The sequence below is a fragment of the Strongyloides ratti genome, scaffold srae_chrx_scaffold0000002, assembly GCF_001040885.1.
Source record: "Strongyloides ratti genome assembly S_ratti_ED321, scaffold srae_chrx_scaffold0000002".
Lineage (NCBI taxonomy): Eukaryota > Metazoa > Nematoda > Chromadorea > Rhabditida > Strongyloididae > Strongyloides > Strongyloides ratti.
Genome location: NW_020171510.1, coordinates 1,936,369 through 1,956,098, shown reverse-complemented (window position 1 = coordinate 1,956,098; position 19,730 = coordinate 1,936,369). Strand labels below are relative to the sequence as shown.

Here is a 19,730-nt window from a genome sequence, read left to right as displayed (position 1 = left end):
TTTTTTAAAATTTATTCATTTATGTTGTTGTTAATTTATTATAAAAAAAAAAGAAATTTTCTTTATTTCAATCATTATTAAATAATTTTTTTCTCATAAAATTTAAACATTAATATAAATGATTTAATGTATATTTTTATATATGCTAAATATAATTTCTTTTTTATAAGTATTGAGATATAATTTCTTGATATTAAATAAACTTTATTACGATTTGTATGGTTTTAAACTATTTATATTATTATATTTTTCAATTATTTCGCAATGAAACTGGATAATATTTTTTGTTAAGACATTTTAAATATATATTTATAGAATTTATCAACAAATATTTATTTATAGAGTTTTTTTTTTTTGGTTATATTAATAGAGTTGAAAAAAATTTTATTAGCAAAAATATAATATTGACAAAAATATTGATAAAGTTTTTTTATATATTGTATTGAAATCTAACACTTTATTTATTTTGTATGATTATTATAAAAGTATATGAAAAAAAAATTTTATTAAATTAATTTTATTTCTTTAAATTATATAATTTATTAAAATATTTTTATTTCTATAGATTTCTTAACTTTTAAAATTTGTTACTTTTTTATTATTTCTATTCATTATTATGGGTAATTGTTTAAGTGAATATTTTGGGAATAATTCTAATAATTCTCATGAAAGATTAGGTGATGATAGCAACCAAACATTAAGAGAAAATCATCGCGATAATAGAAATGTACCTGTAAGTTATTTAAACATATAAATAATATAAATTTCATTAATTTTAAATATTATTTTTATAGACATCATATGTAAATGAACTTTATATTAGTTCACAAACTGCTATGCAACAACAACAATTAGAAAATGAATTACAGGAACAAAAAAGGCGTGCTAGAATTACGGGACTTCTTGAACAAATTCCTATTGAAAAATATAATGAAATTACAATGTCACATTGTGATGAGTATGTTTAAAATTTTTTTTTATATAGACAGAAATAATTATGTTTATGTTTTATAATTTATAGATGTACTATATGCATGATGGAATTTACAAATAATACTGATATACGAACTTTACCCTGTAAACATATTTATCATTCTGGATGTATTGATGACTGGCTTCTTCGAACATTTGCCTGTCCAATGTGTATGACACCAGTTGACTCTTCTATTTTAACATCCTTTACTGCAAATATTGCTGGAAGCGATTTATCATCTATCTCATGCAACTCTGCCCGTATTGGTACATCTCTTCGCTAACAATAATATACCAATGATGAAACCATTGACAATAACATTAAAAAACTAAATCAAAAAAAAAAAAAAAAAAAATTCAGTTATCATGTACTGAAGAAACGCAAAAATTTGATTTATATATTAATGATTCTCCACTGCAATTATTTTATATTCTTAAATTGTTAATTACTAACACATCATTTCACCAAAAAAAATAACTAAAAGAATAAACAAAGAAAACAACTAAATAGATGTACATAAATATTATCTTAAATAATATTACATAAAGCAAGTACTTTTATTGGATAAAATTAATTATAAAAATATTGAAAATTGAGTTTGATATTGTTATTATTATAAAATTACATTTTAATTAAATGTCAATTTTTATGTTTGATAAAATAAAATACATTCTTAATTTTTAATAACGTTATATTTTTAATTTTTTAAAAATATGTCATAAAATTTCTTATTTAATTGTCAATGATACTATGATAGCTATCATACAATATGTCAAAAAAAAAAATAAAAATACTAGATAAAGATTATATTCTAAAATATTTCAATAAAATTTTATCTAAGAAAAAATAGTCAGTTTATAAAAATTAATTTATTACTTTTTAAAAAAGATTATTAAAGTTTTGCTATCATTTTACTTGTTAAGTAAAATCAAAATATTATATATATATATTTATTATTAACAGCTTTTTAAAAGTGTAACTTTAATAATAGAACAATATATTTGAAAGATTTGTTATGGTTACTTGAAACTAACTTAAGATTATAACTGTATTGTTCGTTTTTCAATATAAGACTTTTCGCATATATATGTATATAAATATTCAACATTTTATCTTTCTTAAATATTTTTTTTATACATTATTTTCAGGTTTTTTTAGTTAAAATTATATTATTTTAATTTATTTTATTATAACATTTAAAAAATATCTTAATCCTAAATAATAATAAAAAATATAATCTATAGAATGGTTTTTGATATTTTTTCTTTAAAACATTCTTCTTATTCTCCACCAAAACATAATTACTATAAAGAAGAAGAACATTGTCAAAAAGATCCAACATTTTCTATATTTTATGTAATGGTACATTTTTGTAATCCAAAGTAAGTTTTTTATTTTATAAAAAATATTTTAATTATTTATAAAACATTACTATCTTTAATATTTTTTATTACTCTATCCAAAATTTATTCAAAAAATGAATAAATGATATTTGTTAATCCTTCAAAATTAATGTTTTACATTCATACAATATACATACTTTTTTTTTATAAGTTATAGGTAAAAAAATTAATTTTTTTATGTTAATATTTAGTAATTATATGTAAAGTTATGTATAAAACTTCAAAAATTTAGTATATATTCTAAAAAAGTACTCATTTTAACACTTCAAAAATAATATTACACACATAATGGTCAATTAAAAATATTTGATAAATGAAGTGGAATAATTAAGGAACTTGAGAGTTAAGATAAGGTGATGATTAAAATGAATGGTATTTGTTTGATATCTAACAAACCTTTTATCTCTAGTATTACCTCATTTTCATTTTTCTCTAAAATTTTACATATTAATACAAAGTTACACTAACAAACAAATTTTATATAAATGTTTTGTCAATTATAATAATTATAAAAATTTTGGTCCACATTATAAAAAGATATTGTAATCATTATTAAAAAGTTTTGTTCAATCCTTTCTATCTCTATCAATGATCATTAGTCAAGTCCCATCCTCTACACATATTTGTTTTAATTTGAGAAGATACTGTTATATAGTGATTCTACTTAAATAATAAACTATTAGTACCATTATTTATTTATCTTTATATTAAATATATATAAATATAAGTTTACAAATTCTTTGTAATTAACAACTTTCTAAAAAAAAAAAAGATTTTATATATTTATCTTTTTTCAATCAAAATCTAATTATTGTTATATACTGTATCTTTATAAGGAGATATAATTTGTCTAAATTTTTTACTAAATTTTTATTGTCTTTTATATATTTGATATAATTATTATGTCAAGAATAGTTAAAAAATTTAGTTTTAGAAGGTTTGAATATTTTAATAAATTTTATAATTTTTTTTATTTATATTTAAAGATCAGAACAATTTTCTGCTGTATCTGTTATACTTTTTGCTTTTTCAATATTTTTAATTGTTTGTTGTGTAGTAGCATTAGCTTTCATAACATACAGTTATAACGATGGTAAGTTAATTTTTATATAATTAAAAAAAAACTAAATTAATAATTTAATTTTTTTTTATAGAAAGTAATATTATAAAAATTAAACCATTATCAGAAAAAATTTCAAATCATCAACAACAAAAAGGATATTCTTTTTATAATTTTAAAAATAATTTATCAATTACAACATCAACAACTGAAGAAAATGAAATTAAAACAACTACTTTAAATAAAGTTACAGTTGTATATTCAACAACTCAAAAACCTTTTCCAACAATAACATTTTCATTTAAAAATAATGAAAATTATAATAATATATCAAAATTAAATTTAAAAAAAGAAAATTATGATCAAAAAAATGATAATCTTTGTATAGATAGTGAATGTATTAATATAGCATCACATTATAAAAATAATATGAATGCAAAATACAATCCTTGTGATGATTTTTATCATTATGCTTGTGATAGATTTGGTACAGGTAAAATAATACCAAAAAATGAACTAAAGTTAACAGTTTTATATGAAATGAAAGCACAATTGAATAGAGACTACCATATATTATTAGATAATTATAAAATAAATTCAACAACATCAAGAAGTATTAAATTATTAAAAAATTATTATGATAGTTGTATGGATGATCGTGCACAAGATGCTTTAGATCAAATGCCATTAGTTTCATTATTTTCAAGTTTAGGTGGTTGGCCATTATTACAAAATGCACGATTTGACGATAGACATTTTCAGTGGGAAATTTTAGCAAGTCAAGTACACATGTTAGGTATTTCAGGTCTTTTTTCATTTTCTATCATTCCTGATATTGAAGATACTTCTAAATGTATTATAACAGTAAGTTTAATATTCTTTTGAATAAAAAAAAAATGTACAAATTGAAATGTATATCATATTTTGATATAATTATAAAAGAACAAATAGTTTAATTAAAACAATTAAATGAAATTTTTTTTTTATAAAGATTAAATTTCTTTGTCTTTTTTTACATTTCAATGATATTTTATATTATATTTAAAAGTCATTTAAATTTATATCAATTTAAATTTGCATTATTTATATATTAATTACATTCCAGTTTCGTAGTCCTCGTCTTCTCTTAGAACACAAACATCTTTATATACCATCATATCAGACAAATGGACATTTACAACATTATAAAATTTATATGAAAGAATTAATGGAATTGTTAGGTAGGGTATATTTATTCAATTTTTAATATTATATAAATAAAAAAATATATATATAGCTAAAGAAATTTATTTTCTTATATAAATATCTTTATAATATTATTTAATTTTTATTTAAATGGAAACAATTAAAAAAAATTTATGTATTATTTTACAGATGTTGATACAAATGCTATTGAAAATTCTTTACAAATGATACTGGAATTTGAACAAAGATTAGCAACAATTTCAACTTGTAATGAAGGTAGTGTTAATTGTCAACAACATCATAAAATAAAATATGGTGATTTTAAAAAGAAAATAAATACAATTGATTGGGATACATTTTTTGATATAAATATTAAAAAAAAATTAGAACCTTTTAATGATTTGACAATTATTGATGTAATGGATATGGAATATTTTGAAGGTTTACAAAATTTATTAAAACAACGTAATAATGAGTATGTTTCTATTATTTCTTATATTTTAATATTAATAATTTTAAGAGTAATACAAAATTATTTAATGTGGAAAATATTACATAATTTTGATATGTATCTTCCACAAAAATTTAGAGAACCTCATATATCATTTAATGAAAAAGTTTATGGTCAATCTATATTACCATTATGGGAGGAATGTGTTAATGAGGTTAAAAAACATTTACCATTATTAATTACAGTAGAATATACAAAAAGTAATATTAAAGAATCAAAATATGAACATGTTAATGATTTAGTAATGAATCTTAAAAATAGTCTTAGACAAGTAATTGCAAATAATGATTGGATGTCATCTGATGGAAAATTGAAAGCATTATTAAAGTTAGAAAAAATTGGTGTTAAAATTGGTATACCAAAAGAATATTTAATGCATGAAAATTTAGTTACTCAACAATTTAATCATATAACATTATTTTCTCAAAATTATTTTGATAATACTATATCATTATCAAGATCATTTTTTGATAGTACCTTACAAAAATTACATCAACCAACAAATAATTTTATTGAATTTATCAACCAATTAATGGATGTTGATGCATTTTATCATTTTAATGGTAATCAAATTATTTTTTCAGCAGGTATTTTAAGATTTCCTTTCTATGGTGTTGATGCTCCTGAATATGTTAATTATGGTTCATTAGGTTCAGGTATTGGTCATGAATTGATTCATGGTTTTGATGATACTGGAGCACATTTTGATAAAAATGGTAATTTAAATTTATGGTGGGATAAATTTACACAAACAAATTATAATTTAAAAAAAGAATGTTTTATATCACAATATTCAAGTATTTTAGAAAAGTTTAGTCAAAGATACCTTAATGGTAAACAGACATCAATTGAAAATGTTGCTGATAATGGTGGTGTAAAATTAGCTTTTGATGCTTACAAAAAACGTCTCTCACAAATTGGAAAAGATAAATTATTACCCGTTTTTATGAATATGACAAATAATCAATTATTTTTTCTTTCATATGCTAATACATGGTGTGAAGTTATAAAGAAGGAAAGTATTAATTATATTTTAGATACCGATAGTCATTCATTAGGTGAATATAGGTAAGTATTATTGTTATATATAATAAATTTTATTTAAATATTTATATAAAATATTATCTTTAATTTTATTTTTATTAAATATTTTTCAGAGTAAATATACCGTTACAAAATTATCCTGAATTTAGTAGAGCATTCAATTGTCCAATTGGTTCCAAAATGAATCCTTTTAAGAAATGTAATTTATGGTAAAAAAAACTTTCCAAACAATATCAATATTTTTATTTTTGTCATTCATTATTAACTTGTTTTTGTCAAACTACTTTAAATAATTTTTAACTCGGGTACAAATAATTTTTTTTTACCGCAATTATATATTTATAAAGTTAGAAAAATTTTTATTTTTTTTTACAACTTTTAAAATTATTCTATTATTTTTTTAAAAATCCCTATTATACTTTATTTATACATTTAAAACATATTTTTATTAATATAAATATTTTTAACACAAAAATTATATGAAAAATTAACAAATAAATTTTTATTAAAATATAATTAACTTAAAAAAGATATTTATCAAAATTTTGTTGTTGAAGGATGTATCAAAATATTTTTAAACAATTTTTTTGATAAAATATCCATTTATTATACAATTATTACGTGACATTATATATTTATCATTTTGTATTTCAAAATAAATGTAATATTTTTTTTAATTTTAAAATATATATAAAATAATAATCTTACAATATTTTTTTTATAAGAAATATAAAATGTAAATATTTTTATTGGTTAATAAAATGTAACTATACAAGTAAAAATAATACAAAGAAATATTTCATAATACTAAAAATTTTTTTTCTTCTTTTTTAATATATTTTAAGAGTTTTTCACATAAATCAATGGCATCATGAGAATTTGTTGTTGGATTTAAAATTGCATATAATTCATAATTATCGCCGACCATTGATAATAAGTTATAATTTGGATTAGTATTAAAAACAAATTTTGGTTTTTTTTTTAAGCACATTAAATCATTAATACGATGATAAGTATAATTTAGATGATCTTTTTCATTATCACTAATAAATGGAATTTTTGGTAAAGACGTCATTATATGACATGTTTCTGTATCTTTAAAAATAAAATGCCATAAAAAATCAAGTTGTGGTGAAGGTATTTTAAAACTATCAACTATGCCAAATAAATCTAAAATCTCTGAAAATCTTTTATATTCTTCAAATGCTTCAATAAATTTTGTCTTTACTAATTTTGATTCTTGAAAACTATCAACTTTGCGACATATTATAACAAGGCACGCATCTACATTTTCCCATGGATAACAAAAATACGCATGAAAATAACCTCTAAAAAAATAAATAAATTATTTTAAAATATATATAATATTATTAATACCTATTACTAATTGTTGGTAGACAAATGGGAACAAATGTTTCCATTTCTTTTATCATTGGTGGATTACATTCAATAAGATTAATAACAATATTAGTATCACTAGCTGAAAGAGAATGTGATGTTGTCTTAACAGATGCAACTAATTTTTTACGTGATATTATCATAGCAAAAGTTATATTTTCATCTTCATTCACTTCCTTAACAACATTATCTAATGTATTTGTTATAATTGATCTATCTGAATTATTCATTGGTAATAAACCAACTCCAGAAAAAAAATATGTTGGATTATGTTCCCATTCTTTAACATATGTACAAACACTTTTATTAAAACCTTTTAATAAACTTCTAATATCATAATTAGCATGTGTACCAAGAGTTCTTTTGATATGATCTGTTGGAAGAAGTGACAATATTTGATGGTAAACAAGTTGAAGTTGTTGTGATAAATTAAATGGAAATTTTGATATTATACAAAATATCATATATGATTTTGACATAAAAACAATATGTAAATCATTTGCTTGTATCGTTTGTAATGAATCACCATTTTCTTCAGGTTTTTTAACTAAAACTGTTATTAGAGCAAACAAATCACTGTAACGATTTTCTTCTCCACAACTTAATAATATAATAAAAAAAAACTATAATTAAAAAATTTAAAATCAATTTTAATAAATACCTTGCAAATATAGGTCTTCCTGTTTCTGATAGAATAAATATATTGTATGGATTTGGCTCCAATGGGTTTTTAAGCATTTTTTATAAAACAATCAACCTATTTTTTTTTCATATTGTTGGGATAATGCTTTACATTAATAAATATGGCGCGGTCGAAAACAATATTTTTTTTATCTTTATTGATATCTATTTATATTTAATAAATTTATTTTTATAATATTTTATTTAATAATAAATTTAAACCAATTTTTTTTTTGTAATTTTGAAACAAAATGTTAATAAAAAAAAAGTGCTTTTTAATTTATAAAAAATAAAGAAATTATGTATTTATAGATTATAAAACGAGTTTGGTTAATTTAGAAAATAATAATAATAAATTAATAAAAATCAAGGAGAAAAAAAATCAAAATATAAAGTGATATATATCAGATATTTAACCAAATTTTTTATATATATATTTATCCATTATATATTTTTAACTGATATTTTATGAAAATAAACAAATATAATTATTTATATTTTTAATATAAATAATATCTTAACTATTCTTACTATGATTAATAAATATATTAAATAAATTAACAAATTTTATGATACGATTTTATCAACAATCATAGAAAGTACTAAAAAAACTATTATTGTTGTAAATTGAATTTTATTTAAAAAGAAAATAAGTTAATTATGTAAATGATATCATTAATAAAATCTCCAATATCATAAATTTTTATTTTTTTCTGCTTAAGTATGAATATCTAAATATTGACTGTAATCTTTCAATGATATCAGTTTTTTTTAAATATTTAATAAGTTGTTAGTTAACACTTATATCTTATTGAAATAACTTTTGTTGTTTTGTTTGATTCTTGAAGCATAATTTTATCTTAATTATAAAATATTTTTATAAAATGTTTTAAAGATAATTAATAAAAAATTAGATTGATATAGGATTGCTGAAAAATTATAAATAAAATTTTTGTAAATATATTAAAAAAAAAGAAAGTTGTTAAATTATATATCCTGTATAGCGAATGACACAGGAAAATATGGCATTAAAAAACAAAAATAATTAAAAAAGAAAAAAAAAAACAAGTGATCGTCATAAGAACATCTTTTAGTATTTTTCTTACTATTTTTCATTAATAATATAGAATGGAACATTTATTGATGAGAGAAAAAAAAAGTATGTATAATGCAAGTTTTTTTTTGTAATTAAGTTAAAAGCCTTGAAAGTAAATGTATTTATGTATGTATTTTAAAATGATAAAGCACAAAATTTTATTGTTGATCAAATCTTTTATAATTTATAATTAGTTAGTGATCATAAAAATATTATTCTAAAATGAACGATAATCAACAATACAAATTTTATAAATGATCATTAGTAAAGTAGGATTATATTATTATATGTATATTTTATTTTGTTGTAAAAGTACAACAACTATTTTTAGATTTATTGTAATTTTTTAATATTAATGAATTTACTTTTTAATTAAAAAAAAATTAAATATTTTCTGAAATTGATTAAATATAGAAGACATAATATGATATTAAATTTTTTTCTTACAATAATATAAGATGCTACTACCTTTTCAATTTTATTTTATATTATTTTTAAACAATGTTTTTATATTTTTAAGTAAATTGTTTCATTTAAAAATTTAAATTTTTATGATAATAAAGTAGTAAAATTATACATTTATATTATATTGTTTTCTTTATTAAATGTATAAAAATTCTTTATCAAATAAAATTTTTTTTTCTTATTATATTTATAATACTCATTTATTATAAATAAAATTTGCAGAAAAAAATTTATATACAACTATTTTAATAAAAGTATTATAACAATTAATGCTAAAAAAAGATATTTTATTAAAAAATTTATTTCAATAAAAGGGGGTATTTGATTGATAAAATATGGTAGGTTTTACAATTGTGTTAATATATCATTGAAAATGCCATTTTATTTTCAATAGTTATATCTAAATTTTTTAATTTATAATTTTATGCAAATTTATTTAACACGAAATATTTTTTTAAATAACATGTTAATTATCATGTGCTTTTTTTTTTATTCTTTATTTTAAAATATATCATAATAAAATAATATTAATTTAAAAATTAAAAAAATTTATCTAACAATGATTCTTGCAATAAAATATCTTTTTTTTATATCTGCTCAATATCAACTAATCTCTATTATAAAATTAATAAAATATTTTTATAACTAATCATCTTTATTAATTTTATAGACAATGTATATTATAACAAACTTATTTCATTATTTTTATCAAAAATGTAAATATATTGTTATAAATTGATAAAACCAATTACTACTTAATTTTTTTCTATATATATTTTTATGTATCTTACTATTTTTTATTATTTTGCTTATTTTTATTGAAAAAAAAATTTTTTTTTTTAATATATTTAAGAACGTTATATAAATATCTACTTGTTTAAATTTTTTATAAATATGTTTTCGTATTATTTACATTTTATGCGTTTTTAAAGTATCATATAATTAGTATTGTTACATAATTAAATTATTTAATTTTATCTTTGAATCATTTGTTATATATACAGTTATATTGAAAGAATGTCTTTGGTTTAATTATCATTCATATATTTATTGTTTCTTATCTTAACAAATAAATTGTATTTTTTTTAATCATAAAAAAAGTTCCGTGTTAAATATTACATACATTTATAAATCTAAATCTTGTCGTACAAATTTTATATGTGTATATTTTAATTAATCATCACGTGAAGTTTAAAAATTTTAAGTACTCTGCAAATTTAATTTTACATATTGCCTTATTTGCCAATTATCACGCGCTATTAAAGGGAGTAAATTATAAATTGATAAGAGAATAATTTACATATACACATGTGTATTTATACTTCTATATAAATACATTTAGAGAAGTAATAATTTTATTACAAAAAAAAAACTATTCAAAAAATGTTTTTTGTTAAATTAAGTTTATAAAAATCATATCATACAAATTTTATAAGCTTAAAATATGAAAATATTTAATATAATAATTTTGATCAAGCATACATAAAAAAATTAATGTTTTTTTTTTACATCAAAAAATATAAAGAAACATTTCTAATGTTTGTCGTTGAAAATTACACAATTTTTCATGACAAAATATATTATTTTACACTTAATATATAATATTTATATACAATATTATTTTCACAAGAAACTGTCAAAAGAAGCTATATTGTAAATTTATCTTCTTTACAAAATATAATATTTTGTTTTTTTAATTTAATAATATATATATCAATTTAGTATCATTTTTGTTGTTATATTGTATCTTTAATAAAAATGTAAGCTTAGTAATTGTATCATTACCATTAATTGTGAGGAAATAATTTTAAATTATATCCTTTAATATAAATATTATAATTTTTTTTATAAATTTAAAAATTGTATCTATAAATTCAAATGATCTATTATTTAAAATTGGTGAACTTTTAATTTTTTTTTATTTATTATCTATAAAATATTAAAATTTATTCAATTATAAAAAAATAAAATTTGTAATTATAATTTATGAAACAAAATTATTTAAAATTTCTTTTTGTATAAGCTTTTATCTATTAACCAATGTAATGTTATATATTTACTGATATAAAAAGTACTTTTTTTGTTGCAAAATACTGAATAGTAGATTGTTTATATAAAAGTACTACTATATATTATTTTAAAAAGATGTTTTTTTGTTATTAATAAACTTTTTTCTTTTTTTTTGTAATCAAGTACTTTAATAGTATTTTGTAAGATGCATCTTTGATAACTAAATACAATAAAATTATATTGTGTTAACCTACTAATGATAAGATTAATTTTTCAAATAAAATGACAATCGGAAGTAAAAAATGACAATTTTCTAAATGTTAAAAGAGTTTTAATTTATAACTAATAATATTTTATCTATTTTTATATCTTAAAAAAAACTTTTAAGTAAAGACAAATTTAAATATATTTCTAATATTTTAATTTTTTTTGTTGATAAATTTAATAATTTACTTAGAAAAAATTTTGAAATTTAGAGTATTCTATATGCTAATTGTGTCATCCATTTTTATTAAAAATGTTAAGATTTTTTATGCAAAAATAAATTATAAAATTATTTTTATAAACTTATAATATTTTAACTTATTTTAAATTAGATTTTTCTTGGTTTATTAAATTTAAAATATTATATTCGTAGATAACTAATTAAAATATACTTTTATAAACTTAAATTTCTTTTGCTAACTTTTTTCAACAAATATAAAAATATTTTTATAACTAAAATAAAACTAAAAAAAAACAAAATAGTTATTATAATTTATTTTTTTATATGTATATAAAATTTTTTTTTATAATATGAAATTTTATTTATTAAACAATTATTTTCAAACCAAATATATATTTATATAGTATAAAATTAAAAATAATACTAAATTTATAGTTAATGTGATTTAATAAGTTTGTCATTTTTATAATATTTCAATAAATTATATACTAATAAGAAACTAATTTTAGCAAGATTGTAAATTATATTTAGTATATCAAAAAATTTTCTTTAATTGAAATTTTATTTTATTAAAGTATTTTTTTATTTTTAAAATACATTATTTTATTTAAATTTTTTATAAATATAATAATTAAAAAATTAAATTATTATTTTTAAATTAATACTTTGTTGTTAATATATTTTTTTTTTTCATTTGAACTTATTCAAATATAATTAATTTACAATATTTTTTTAATACATTTTTTTCCAATAATTTTAGTAATATATTTATTATTTTTAGATCTATTTTTTGTTTTACCTTATATATATATAAATATTTTTATCTGACTTTTTTAAAATTTATTTTATATAAAACATTCAATTTGAATATCAGAAAAATTTTTTTGTCAACTTATACAAATAGATCTTCTTTTTATTTTCAATATAATTATTTAATCATTTATTTGTTACCAACATGTAATATGTTAAAAAAATTATCAATTATTTTTAATTTAATATATTGTTATTTATCAGGATATTCTTACCTTTTATAATATAAAATTTGTTTTATTTACCATTATTATTTGTAGATGTTTTTACTTTGCTATTAATAATAGTGATAACATTTTAAATAGTCTTAACAGTTAAATTAAATAATAGCTTTAAATAATTTAATAATATTTAAAAGCATATTTTATTGATATAAGAAATAAAAAATATGAATATAAGATAATTTTTTACATATTATTTCAATTTTTTTATTCAACTTTATTACTTAATTTTTTTTTATATCTTTTTTTTTAATTTTAACATACTTTTATTTTTTTTTATTATTTTGTAATTTTTTTGAATATAATTAATTATCATAATTTTACAATATTGTAGGCGTTTTTTTTTAAATGCAATTTATTACAATCAGTAACTATACTAGTAAAAAGATAAAGATTATTATTATTTTTATTCATTATTATATATATTATTTTTTAGATAATTGAAATTGAAGATATTAAAAAATAACTTTTTATTCTTGTTTCTAATTTTCATTTAATATAAAAATTAATATTTTTTTTTATTTAATTTTTAAAATATTATAATTAAACTGGTATAATAGTATTATTTTTTTGGTCTATTCATTTGGAAGAGGAAAATGACTACTCAAGAGAGAGATGATATAAAATCAAATTGTTTATTACAAAATTCAAAATATAATTCAAGCGTTGTTATTAATAAAACAATAGAAGGTTCAGCAGTCTCAAATAATATAAATGAAATTAAAAAAAAAAATGATTCATTTAAGAAATTTGATTTTACATTATTTAACAAAAACAATGCCATTTCTGCTGAAAAAAAGCGTGAATAGTAAGTTACTTTGAATAATCTTTTATTTAATAATAATTATATTCTTTTTTTTTCTTATTAAAGTTGGCGCAAAAATAGTAAAATGCACTTGGAAAAGTCTGTTGTAGCTTTAGATATAGTACATGATGGTATTCATTGGGTAATTTTTTTAAATAACATATTATATTTATTAATAAAAATATAAATATTTTAGATGAATGAAAATAAAAATCTATTGAATTGCAATTATACAGAAGTTGAGCCATTAAACAATAAGGGTAAGTTTATAATAATCTTATTTTATAACTATTATATGATTGTATAATAAATATAATAATGGCTATTGAAAAAATTTAAATATGTAATTATATATAATATATTATAAATTATCTAAGTATATAAAATATTTTTATTTTTATAATTTTTAACTTTACTTAACATTACACTTTTGTTTAGACAGTATATCTTTTCTTAATGAAAAGGCACCTGATAATATGGGTTATAGTAATAATATCAAATATGACAATTGTTGTGAAAGAGAAAATTCTTTGAAATTTGGTAAATTATGAAAATATTTTTTAATATAAAAAATATAAATTTATTTTTAGGTTCTTTACCAAATCAAAAGTATGAACTACCATTGATACCATCTAATGTAATAACATCTGATGAAAAAAAAAAAAATTCTGAGTAAATTTATTTAATTTTATAATTAATTAAAAATTTTAGGAAACAATCTAATGAAAAAAATGAAAGCAAACTACCTAGAAAAGAAGGTATAATATTAACAAGAGAAAATAAAGACAATGAAAAAAAATTAAATAATCGTATTTTGACAACACTTGAGGCAGGATTAGGTAAATTTTTTTGTTTTTTTTTAGTAAAATTATTTTAATTTTTATATATAGATTTAAAAGTTATTGACTGTTCACCTGATGGTAAATATTTTCAATTTAACGAAGAAATTGGTAACGGATCATTAAAAAAAGTTTATAAAGGTTATGATAAAAATTCAAAAATTTATGTTGCATGGTGTGAAACAAAAAATAATTTATTTCCAGACAAAATTAAAAAAATTAGAGAAGAGATATATATACTTAGTTTATTATCTCATCAAAATATTCTTCCATTATTAAATTATTGGGAATATAAAATTGAGGGTGTCATAGAGACAAATATTGTAATGATTACGGAATATTTTGATAATGGTTCTTTAAAAAATTATATAACATCTTTGGAATTTGTATCAAAAAGTTCTATAAAAACATGGGGAAAACAAATTTTAAATGGTTTAAAATATCTTCATACTCATGATCCAGTTATTCTTCATCGTGATTTAAAATGTGATAATATTCTTTATGATAAAAGAAGTGATATTGTTAAAATTTGTGATCTTGGATTAACTGCATTTAAGGGCAATTCTATAGATCAATCAGTCAATGGTAGGTTTGAAAATGATAAAATAATACTTATATTATATAGGTACACCTGAATTTATGGCACCAGAAATGTTTAGTGGAAAATATGATGAAGGTGTTGATATATATGCTTTTGGGATGTGTTTATTGGAAATGGTTACAGGTGAATATCCATATCAAGAATGTCGCAAGCCAAATGAATTAATTCACTTGGTAACTAGAAATATTAAACCACTTTGTTTGTTTAGGATTAAAAATATATATGATGATGTCAAAATTATTATTGAAAGATGTATTCGTAATAGACGAAATGAAAGATGGGAAATCGATGAAATTTTACAAGATCAATTTTTCTTTGATTATCAAAATTATGATATCAAAATTAAAGCATGTTGTTATGAAGAATATCTTTTATCTGATGAAACGATATTGACATTGGAAATTAGTGATATTTCAAATAAAAGTAGAAAGAAATATTTAGAATCACCTACAATCATTTCACTTTGTACATTTGATTGGGAAAATGAAAAGTGTATTGAAGTAGCAAATCGTTTGATAAAAGATTTTGATATTGATATTAAGTTAAAGCATCAAATAATATTACAACTTGAAAGGTATATAAAAATTGCAAAAATACACCAAAAATATAGAAAAATAGAAAAAGAAAATGAAGAAATGAATAATGGTTGTGAAGAATTTTACGTTGATAATAAATTTAAAATTAATGAAAAAAAATCAAATTATGGTATGAAGACTGATCGTGTTATTCCTATACTTTCTCCTGCATTTTTTAGAATATTAAAAGAATGGAAAGTAGATGATAAATTTGTTAATGATAAAAATGCACAATTTGTAATTGTTAAAGTAATTAAAACAATTAGTATAGATGACAGAATATTTCATACTCTTTTTACTTATAAGAAACAACAAGCACTTATTATTTCAACTGTTAAATCATGTGTTCCAGAGAGAGTTGTAAAATCACTCGTTAATACTAAGGTAATTAATAAAACTTCTAGTGGAAAAATTGTTTTAATTTTGAAAGCTATTATTTCAAAGATTGAAAATTTGCCAACAAAATGTTTACCAATTAAAATAAGATATTCATTTGAAGATAATTCAATAAAACAAGAACAAATAAAATTTATAAAAAATATAAAAAATAAAGTCAATAAAAAAATGCTTTCATTAGAAAGTATTAGTGAGGATAATTTATTACAAGAATCATTTGTTATTCCAGCTTTTAAACAAAATATAGAGAAAGAAAAACATGTCATTTGGAATATTTTTACTGAGGGTAAATTAAATTTATCAGTAAATGAATTAAAAAATAAAATATCTTATGAAGATGGAAATTTTTCTAATGAAAAAAGTATCATTGCAATGTTATTTGAAGAATTTACACCCAATTTATTTTCTTCAAATCCATATTGTATAAAATTTGACAGGGATAATATTTCTCATCACATTATAACAAATAATTATGAAACATTTTTTAATGTATTTAACAAAGATTTTGGTAAATTCATTAAAGAATGTCAAATTCTTGATACGATAACAGTTATGAACATAGAAAATAAAATAAACAATTATTATACATGTATAAAATTAACACAAAAACGTTCTTTGACAATGACAAAATCACAAACATATACTGAACCTTCAATTCAAAATAATACTAATAATAATAATAATGTTAATATTGAAAATAATATTAAAAAAACACTAAAAAAAGCAGCTCCAAAAAATTTTAAAATTTCTAAAGTTTATTTAGAAAATGATGGAAATTTGGAAGCAAATTCTAGACAACGTTCCATTACTGTTTGTGCTCCTAGTACAATTGAAATATCTCAACAATTAGATATTATTAATAAAAAAAGTTTTGATGAAAAGGCAAAAATATTATCTATTGAAAATGATATCAACAATGAAGAAAATTTAGATACTTTTGATGAGACTTTTTCTACTTTTAGAACGAGAAGAAAATCATTTATTCATGATAATATATATGACTTTAAAATAACAAAAGATGATTTAATCAATGAATATCAATTTTTTGCTGATACAAAAACTCCTGATTATTCAAAAAATAAAAAAGAAAATACTTTAGACAAACATTTTGTAAAATCTCCAACAATTGATATTTCACATTTTAATGAATTAAATGATAAAAAAATATGTATTAATGATACTACAACATTAAATAGTTTTTCAAACAAATTAAATGAAAGAGAAAAAAAAGATAGTAAAATAACTACATTAAGTGAAAATAAACCGGAAAATAATATTGATACATCACATATAATTATAAATGATGAACCAAAAGAACATACTTTTAGTGTTATTAAACTTCAAAGAAATACATCAATAACTGAACAATTTGAAGATAAAAGTTTTTATGAAGAAAAATGTACGATTGCTAAAAATAAGATATTATATAAAGCTAATTCTCTTAAAAGTGAATGTAATTTTGTTGATGAAGAAACAATCTTTAAGAAAAAAAAAGTACTCGAATTTAGTAAAAGATTAGCAGAGTTACTTAATAATGAGGGTATGTTATTAATATAAAAAAAATTTTTTTTGAAAATAATATAATATATGTAATTATTTTTAGAAGTAACTCAAAATAACCCATCAATAAATAGTATTGAAGATAACAACTTTAATGATAATAAGAAAAATATTAATGTGTCAGAGAAAAAATTCATTTAATAAGATTGATAAAAAAAATAAAAAATTTTTACATTTTTGTTTAACTTTCGCAAGCATGGATTACGTTTGCAAAAGCAAAAAAAAAAAATTTATTCAAAGATATTACAATAATTTAATTTTTTATATTTATTTTTATTTATAAAAACATAATTATTGGTATACAATATTGTTAAATGCAATAATATTACAAAAGTTTTTCTTTTAACTACATAAATATATTATTGTAGAAATAGGAAAAATTTTTTGTTGTCATGGTATACAATATTTGGACTCATAATTTTAAAAAAATATGCTTTGTTAATAATAAATTAGTATGTTAACTGTTTATTTATCGCCATTTTTTTTAAATAATTTTATATAAATATTTTTGTTTCGTTTATTTTATTTATCTTTAAATAATAGTTATCAATTTATTATTATTGCTTATTTTTATTGTTTTTTACAACAATTTAAAAAATTGAACTTTTAAAAAAGTACATATAAAAAAATGATATTTTATGTTTTTATAAATCTTAAATAAATTGTATAGAAAATTAAAAATTGTTTGTGTGTAATAAAAATTAAATAAATTAATATAAGTGAATGGAAAAAAAAACTTTTTAAAAAAAATAATAAATATTATATTGCATGTATTATATTTTTTATAAACTAGAATTTAATAAGTTAAAAAAAAACTAAGATTTTTTCATTTATTAATATTTTATTAATATTGATAAGAATAATCAAATCAACATAAAGGTATTTTTAACGATTATTTAAAATTCTATAAGCATTTATTTACATATATGTATATTTTTTTATCATAACTTGTACATCTATATTTGCAAAGCTGATTAACGTATTTTAAATTTGAATATAATAATTATAATATTTGTATGAAATGAAAAATTAGTTCAAAAAGGTTGATATTAATTAAATATCCATATATACATTAATATATATATTTATATTATTTATTATAATAATTATATTGTCTACAATTTTCTTATTTTAAGAAAAAAAAAATAATTATAAATATTATATATCTATTACAAATATATTTTTAGATATAAATTACTTATATATAATATATATAAAGAAACATCTAAGCAACAACTAATGTAAAATTAAATAATATTATACACTTTTTTTTAACTAAATATTAAAAATATCTAATATTGTTATTTGAAAAAGTTTTTTTTTTTTATAAATGGAAAAAAAAATTGTTTATTTTTAAAAAATATATTTTCATACGTTACATTTTTTTATAATTTTTATTGCTTTATCTGTAAGTTGTACATGTATATATTTATATATATATAAAAATTTTTTTTTTCTAAGTTTTTATTTTGTCTAAAAATGAAATTTACAAAAAGAATGTCTATTTTAACAACATATTTTTTATTAATATTTATATTATATGGAATATATTTATTTCTTAAAAAAGATGACAAAAAAATTTTTTTAATTGTTAAATCTAATAAAATTGAAGTGAAACCTAATATTTATAATATTACCATTATATCAATTGT

General features: G+C 17.9%; 4 protein-coding genes across 4 annotated transcripts; 3 read left to right on the top strand and 1 right to left on the bottom strand.

Moving 5' to 3' along the window:
- Positions 1-616: 616 nt before the first annotated feature.
- On the top strand, positions 617-1,256 carry SRAE_X000142100 (RING finger protein 11; the record flags this gene model as incomplete). The annotated part of the gene is made up of 3 exons (XM_024648752.1): positions 617-733; positions 795-958; positions 1,022-1,256. 3 exons carry the CDS (start codon positions 617-619, stop codon positions 1,254-1,256), a joined length of 516 nt encoding a protein of 171 aa, XP_024498886.1.
- A 962-nt stretch (positions 1,257-2,218) lies between these two features.
- SRAE_X000142000 (Phosphate-regulating neutral endopeptidase) lies at positions 2,219-6,389 on the top strand (the record flags this gene model as incomplete). The annotated part of the gene is made up of 7 exons (XM_024648741.1): positions 2,219-2,355; positions 3,363-3,469; positions 3,531-4,300; positions 4,542-4,656; positions 4,811-5,096; positions 5,142-6,200; positions 6,290-6,389. 7 exons carry the CDS (start codon positions 2,219-2,221, stop codon positions 6,387-6,389), a joined length of 2,574 nt encoding a protein of 857 aa, XP_024498885.1.
- A 586-nt stretch (positions 6,390-6,975) lies between these two features.
- SRAE_X000141900 (FI21343p1) lies at positions 6,976-8,312 on the bottom strand (the record flags this gene model as incomplete). Its single annotated transcript, XM_024648730.1, has 4 exons — positions 6,976-7,504; positions 7,554-7,656; positions 7,705-8,174; positions 8,236-8,312. 4 exons carry the CDS (start codon positions 8,310-8,312, stop codon positions 6,976-6,978), a joined length of 1,179 nt encoding a protein of 392 aa, XP_024498884.1.
- A 5,586-nt stretch (positions 8,313-13,898) lies between these two features.
- On the top strand, positions 13,899-18,219 carry SRAE_X000141800 (WNK homolog; the record flags this gene model as incomplete). The annotated part of the gene is made up of 9 exons (XM_024648719.1): positions 13,899-14,110; positions 14,174-14,249; positions 14,304-14,367; positions 14,546-14,647; positions 14,698-14,779; positions 14,819-14,946; positions 14,998-15,531; positions 15,572-18,058; positions 18,122-18,219. 9 exons carry the CDS (start codon positions 13,899-13,901, stop codon positions 18,217-18,219), a joined length of 3,783 nt encoding a protein of 1,260 aa, XP_024498883.1.
- Between the last annotated feature and the right edge of the window lie 1,511 nt (positions 18,220-19,730).